The 7,320-nt window shown below is 31.2% G+C and overlaps 1 protein-coding gene across 1 annotated transcript; it reads left to right on the top strand.

The window, feature by feature from the left end:
• Positions 1-923: 923 nt before the first annotated feature.
• LOC149544524 (UDP-rhamnose/UDP-galactose transporter 3-like) lies at positions 924-6,213 on the top strand. The gene is made up of 5 exons (XM_089796409.1): positions 924-1,047; positions 3,558-3,745; positions 3,848-4,048; positions 5,541-5,702; positions 5,818-6,213. The coding sequence occupies exons 1-5, from the start codon at positions 927-929 to the stop codon at positions 6,211-6,213; spliced, it is 1,068 nt and encodes a 355-aa protein (XP_089652535.1). The 5' UTR covers positions 924-926.
• Positions 6,214-7,320: the final 1,107 nt, after the last annotated feature.

Raw genomic sequence — 7,320 nt, 5'->3', positions numbered from 1 at the left:
GTAGTTTGTGGACTGCATGATGTAGAATATTAAATATTAAGTGATCAAAAGTTAATAATCAGACGTGACCCAATCAGAAAGAATTTCTAAAATAGCACTCACAAGTAAATAAACTCACTCATTTGAACACAATTACAAATAACTAATTCAAAGAAAACTGCATTCACAACACCAATATTACAGTACATTTACTATAAACAATGTATATTTAGAAAAACACCAAAAACTTTTTTCCTCTGTACTTTCTTTTATTATATTTTTATTTTTATGAAAAAAAAATGTTGAAAAAAAGGCCACTTCTACTTATATTTTTATAGTCTGTTTTTTTTCTAATAATGGTCTTCAAACAATGATATTACAAACTTCAAGTCTTTTAAACAATGAGAGAAGTTATTCAGTTAAAAATACACTTCAGGCATTGACTCTAGCTTAATCTACGAAGACCCACGACCATTTTATGAATATAAGTATTTGCACGATCAATTTATATTCATCGAGTCACGACATCCCAAGCGAGGAAAGCCTCATTTAATTCCGATGTTTGGTGACAGGATACATCTCTCTTCAAACTCTGACAAGCAAAGACTTCCTACGCAATGGTTTGATTTGGATTGCACTATAAGTTGTTCATGAGATTGAATCGCAAGCTCACACGTTCCTTCTATTTTTGAAAAAGACGAATAGAAAAATGAAGACGTGCAGGAGTGTTTCACGCCTAAGTTACGCCGCCTCCCCCTGCAACTCCTTATGCACCGGTTTTCTCACGTTAATCTTCGCTTTCAACTCAAATAATCATGAGAAGCAGCATCAATAAAGACTTATTATATGCAGACGTTTTCTTGCACTATTATTCAACATCAGAAGAGTGCAGATCTAAGCTGGGAGCAGAAGAAGCAGGATTCAATCTTGTTTTTTTGGTTTTCAGTATGGCTTCAGAGAAAAAAGCTTCCTTATCAAATGTCGGGGTTTGGGCGATGAACGTAATTAGCTCTGTGGGGATCATAATGGTTAATAAGCAAGTTATGTCTGTATACAACTTCAGATTTGGTATGTTTCAATTACTTGTATTTATCGAATTTCATTTCAATAACTGCTTAATGGATACTTTCTCTAAGAAGGAATAGCATGTAGTGTGGCTGTTAGCAGTGGTTATATGTTCAATTGATAAATGGGAATATCTTTCAATAAATGGGAATTCTAGATTGAGGCGTTTATTAAAACTGTGTGGGTTACAACTTGATGTTGACAAAAATTCACCTTGGAGCACAATGATTATATAGTCTTGCATACATAACTTCTCTTTTTTAACAGGGACAGGCTATGTAGTAAAGACAAAACAAAGTCAAATTTTTCTTTTTTTCAGATTCACTACGTAGTGATTTTTAATCAATATTTTTGTTATTTTGATTACCAACTATGCAGATCATGGAGATCAAATGCTGAAATTTTCAGAAAAGTCCATGATGTTTTCAATTTTTTGAAAATTGGTCAACTTTTGTAGGAAGGATAGCAGCATCCTTTCGAATATAGATCTGATATAAAAACTCAGGCAAGTGAAATACTGTAAAATAGATCTTATTTTCTCAACATTTTCACGAATTGAAACTTGAAGGAGCCACATCTTGCCATTGTCCTAGGGGAGACATGAATAGCAATGTAGTCTGATTAGCATTGCCCTCTAAGTCTACTTACTTTTCCCTACTGGTTGTCAAAACAGATCTATTCGATTTCTCTTTTCGACCAATCAATATTCCATATAACTATTAGATCAACCTATTAATATCTGATACAACTACTAGACTTATCCATAACTAAATTCTGACCACGTGTTATAAGTGTGGTTAGTGTTGTACCAAAAGATCTACCTATCAATGTCAGGGACAACTACTTCACTTATAGAACCCACAGGAAATAGTTAGTCACTTGTTGTTAGTCACTTGTCATTAGTCACTTGTCATTATTATGAAAAGGAGTGCTGACCATTTTGCCAACAGTCATTGCCAAGATATTTATAGATCAGTTTGAAATAGTTCATTTGCTGTCCGCATGCCATATCATTGAGGTACTGATCTTTGTTACAAACAGTCTATGTTTCCTTTATATTCCTTATGCTTTATGAATATTTTTCTCAGTAGGAGCATTAATGTGAGACCATAACAAGTTTAATCATGAGATCAATATCATTTCTACTCGTATTATGGAAGAAATCTTATTTGAAATTAATTTTAAAAATATTTTTTATAGAGACATCATTATAGTCGAAGATGCATAATCGCAAATCAAAATTTCATATTTGATGTCTCACTTGAATTGGAACTTGGGTCTCTATATTGAGAATTAAGCCTCAAACTCAGACACTTGTATGTGTTATTAATAGAGCATCATATTTAAATACCTTCTCTCCAGTAACATTGTAGATTTCCTAAATTTTCAGTTTGGCATAACTCTGTTTGTCTGAATTCTCATACCATACTTTTCGTGGAACAACTAGGAGTGACCTGAGACCTCCCACTTATCACTCCAATACTGTCGCCGAGATCTTTAATACAGATATGATTAACTTTCCTGTGAATAGTTCGATGGTTGAAACCTATACAATTCAATTAGGGACAGGCTAATCTTCAGAAAAAATGTACTAAAGACAAAATAAAGTCAATTTTTTTTCCAAATTTTTTGTTGTTTTCCACTACAAACTATGCAGATAATGAAGATTAAATGTGGAAATTTTCAATCCATAATGTTTTTGATTTTTTGAAAATTGGTCAACTATACAGTTTGTAGAGAAGATAGCAGCATCCATTGAATTATAATAACTTTAATTCAGTTACAGCTTAAAATAGCTCGAAAAAATTACTTTAAACTTATATTTTAAGATTCCATTTTTTTTCTGGTTCTCGTATTAGACTTGTCTTGAGCTCTGCTATAATTTATTAATTTCTATACACCAAAATTATGTTAAATTTGAATTTCTGGTAGCTAATAGAAACCCCATTATTTCATATTTTGAAACGTACCAATAAAATTGGAATAAGATAGAAGAAAGTATACAGCCATAATCAAAGATCAGTTGCATTGTTGTATAAAGATTTGTTTAAAGCTCTGTAAGGGCCACCCTTAAACATCACACACTAAGGGAAAAATTAATCTTAGGAACAAAAGTTAACTTTGACTATTTAACACTTTTGATTTAGGAAATAAGCTTAGTGTGTGATGTTTAAGCTGTTCGCTCAGAAAGCTTATTATACTTAGAATTAATAACATCTTTCCATATTTGAATGGAGACATCCTAATTATACTTTAGTTTTTTAATTAATTATTTTTTCTAGATATACATATTTATTAACTGTCTCTGAAATGTGCGCTGATGATTTTTAAAGAAGCTTGGATTATCCAAGTGCTTATATAGTGGTTATCCAAATTTGTCAACATTCTGTGAGAGGTATCAATGGGTATTGTTTAATTGTTTGACTCTGTATGCTTCTTTGTACATGTCGTCCACAACATTTTGTCAAATAGTATGCCATAGTAAAACTCATTCACATCCTTTTGTATTGCAGCCACTACATTAACTGGTCTTCACTTTCTTGTGACTGCTTTGGTGGGTTTCCTCTCACAGACACTAGGATATACATCTTCAAATACACATGTTCCCTTCTGGGAACTCTTTAGGTTTTCCATCATTGGAAACATTTCAATTGTAGGAATGAATCTGAGCCTCATGTTGAACTCCGTGGGATTCTATCAGGTTTGTTGCACAAATTAATTATTGTGTCAGTCATGATGAATCTGTATTGAATTTCACTCATAACTATAAGTCACTAATCCCCTTTTGCTTTCAATCCTTCAGATTTCGAAATTAAGTATGATACCAGTTGTTTGTGTAATGGAATGGATTCTTCACAGTAAACAATACTCTAGAGAAGTCAAGACAACTGTATTTCTGGTTGTGATGGGAGTGGCCATTTGTACGGTTACAGATGTTGAAGTGAACGCCAAAGGATTTACAGCAGCTATAGTAGCTGTTTTCTTTTCTTCACTTCAGCAAATAGTAAGCATAGCCCATCTGATTCTTTTATTATATTTGTAATTCATTTAATTTGTTTGATAGTAGATTGTAGAATTTAAATTGTTGAAAAAGAACCTTTTAAAATAAAAATATCTAGAAAAATATAAGTTAAAAATAGTAACATCTATCTCATTATTATAAACTAAATTTCAGGCTAAAGTGCCCAATGGTTCAAAATTAAGAATGGTAGTTTCCTGACAGTTTCAGACCGGGTTCTTCTAGGCTAAGAGCAGGTCTCTTACTATTTCGATAGTTACAGATGAACGTTTTTTATATTGTTGTTGGTTGGTTTAACAATGTCTGTATTACATATTCTCTTGTGTTTAGCACATCATCCCTTAGTGTTGTGAAGATTATAGTTCAGAGATAACATGGTGGATATTTGTGATTTTCATAAAGTTTTCAGAGATATTTTTAAAGGGTTGTCGATACTCCTGTAGATACAAGCTGCTGTAGGTTTGGACTTTTTATGGCGGAAATTTGTTGTTCTCACATGTTATTGCTTTATTTATTTTGGTTAGTAGTGGCTGGTCAAAATTTTTAAGAAATAATTGTGGAGCTAGTGGCTAAACATATATTTGCAACTTACTTTTAAGTACAAATTTTGAAATCTGAAATCTGAATTAGTTGAAATAATAATATTTTACAGAGATAAAATTAGAAATAAGATAAAGAGGGAAAGATTTGTGAAGCCACATGATTCTCAGCCCCTTCTCTTTGACCATAGCTTATTTTTAATTGTTCAATAATAGGCGATCCTAGCTAAAGATTCTAAATTTTCCTTTTTAAACACTTCAAAATTCATGAGAAGACTTTACTGTTAAATTTAAATACAAAATATATTTAAGCAGCTGCATGACAACACAAGGTTAGACACACTCTTAGTTCTCTTAGTTCTTTTAGATTCATCTTAAATTCTGAAAGTAATATTCTATGTTATTATTAATATATAAATAGTCAGATTAGATCTCTTATGGATAAAAAATAATAATATCAAAAACTTGGATAAGTTAATTAGTTAAGGTGTGATCTTGTGGAGAAAGCTTCTAAAACCCAAAAATAAATAAATAAATTTTGAAGATGGTTATTTTATGAATTTTATAATCAAATTGAAGCTATATAATTACATCAAGCAGTTTCATGATTTCTTTATGGGATTTCAAAAACATCAGCATGTTGATAAGCCGCAGAAATTTGTTTTTAAACTGAAGGAACAATTTCTAACACCACCCCCAAACACAACCACTTGAACATAGAAACTGAAAAGTAGAAGCTGTTATCTTTTTAAAAAAAACTGCAATTAATCTCGTAGCATATTTATTTTATCTTAAGCCGCTATTTTTCAAAAATAGATTCTAAAGCCTCTGTAAAACACAATATTACTACATGTTTTTAAACTTTGTTTAACTTCAGTGAGAAATCCTTTCCATGTTCATGGAATTCATATCCTTGGAAATTATTGTTGTATTTACAGTCCATCGGATCGCTGCATCAAAAGCACAATATTGGTTCATTTGATCTTCTCAGCAAAACTGCCCCTATCCAATCTGTCTTACTATTGTTGCCGGGTCCAGTTATTGACTATTGTTTCAATGGATACAACTTGTTGGATTATAATTTCTCCTACGGTTCAACTGTAATGTTTCTATTCCATTCCTACATTTTAACAAATCTGTTTTTTCATTGGGGTTTGACATTTTCATGTTTTTAAATGAGTAACATTAACTTCTGACTTTCCTATGAATATTCAGGTTTTCATTTCACTTTCTTGTGGGTTAGCAGTCTTTTGCAACCTGAGCCAATATCTCTGTATTGGGCGCTTCTCAGCTGTTTCATTCCAAGTATTGGGACACATGAAGACAGTATGTGTTCTTGTTTTAGGTTGGATATTATTTGATTCAGAATTGACTCTCAAGAATTTAATTGGAATGGCTATAGCCGTGGGAGGTATGATAATGTATAACTGGGCAATGGAGAAGTCCAAGCAGTCCGGCTCAAAAGTTGCGCCTATTATAACTGCAAAAGGAAATGATTTTGATAATGAGAAAGAAAACATGCTGAAAACTGGGTTTCAACTGCACCCTGTCGTGGACATCGATTCTAGAGAGGAAACAAGATTAGATGTTAGTAGCAGCCCTCGGTATTAGAAGAAATTTCAAAAAGAAAAAAGCACTCGTCTATAATTAACAAACCATAACGGTTAAATTCCTTGTTTCTTTTGGTTGTACATTTTAGTTTCTTAATGAAAATGTCTAATTCTTTAATTATTCTTTTATAATGATTATTAGTTAATTCATGTTATGCTACCAAAGTTCTTGGGTCCCTCTTCAAAGTATTAAGACTGAAAGAATTTTGACGAAGGGCTTATGAATTTTTTTCGCAATGGAAAAAAGTACAGAGATAAATAATCTTATTAATGTAGTTAAATAAAAAGTGATGGAACAATTTCATAAATCAACATAATCTTATTAACATAATTTAAGGTTAGTTGTTTGAATGGTTTTGTAGTATCATATCTTATGTAATTTGTTGGTTGTTTAATAGTTGTTATTTTTCAGGTTATTACTATCTTTTTCTTTTCAAAAGAGTCTACAACCTTTTCAAAATCATGCATACTTAATTGTAAAGATTTTACAAGAATCAAAGTAACAAAACATAGAAAAGTACCAACCCATGAAATACATGGATATTCTTGGATGAATAAGTGCACTAGACTCTGCTAATAATTAATGATTTAAATATTCATGAAAGAAGGTTGTGGAGGAAAATGGTCAGAATATTACCTTTAGCAATAGTTGCTTGGCAATGTAAAAGTATAGTTTGTTTAATTCTATTGAGCATTATAATGGTGGAAAATAAATTCCTAAATATAGAAGGAAATATTTAAAAGCATAGAGTTCTTCCCATGCTCAATCCCTTTTGTGAAATAACTAAGAATATTAGGTTGCAATAACTTAACTTTTAAATAATAACATAATAATATTTTTCAATGAAACATGTCTACCTAATTGATAATCGAACACCATACTTCTTTGAATAATGATCATTACTCTTCACATGAGTAAAGATAGCAATAAACAATATAATGAACATTTAAATTAATCTAGTACCAAAATTCTGACATATTATATTAAGAATAATTTAGTCCACTAATTAGAGTCATGTTGATTGATTAAATAAATCTTCAAAAATATTGACTTAGTTTAACAAGTTTGAGCTCATTCCATAAATTCCTATGTAATAATGATGGAATC

This window comes from Cupressus sempervirens, chromosome 8 (genome assembly GCF_028749045.1).
Source record: "Cupressus sempervirens isolate cs-2001-9-10 chromosome 8, ASM2874904v1, whole genome shotgun sequence".
Lineage (NCBI taxonomy): Eukaryota > Viridiplantae > Streptophyta > Pinopsida > Cupressales > Cupressaceae > Cupressus > Cupressus sempervirens.
The sequence above is the reverse complement of the archived record's forward strand: the minus strand, read 5'-3'. Positions and strand labels throughout refer to the sequence as shown.

Bases quoted from the DNA above. Each gene is read 5' to 3' on its own strand.
- LOC149544524 (XM_089796409.1), top strand. From the start codon at position 927: ATGGCTTCAGAGAAAAAAGCTTCCTTATCAAATGTCGGGGTTTGGGCG. The intron at 3,746-3,847 runs GTTTGTTGCACA...TCAATCCTTCAG, and splicing joins ACTCCGTGGGATTCTATCAG to ATTTCGAAATTAAGTATGAT. The intron at 4,049-5,540 runs GTAAGCATAGCC...TTGTATTTACAG, and splicing joins TTTCTTCACTTCAGCAAATA to TCCATCGGATCGCTGCATCA.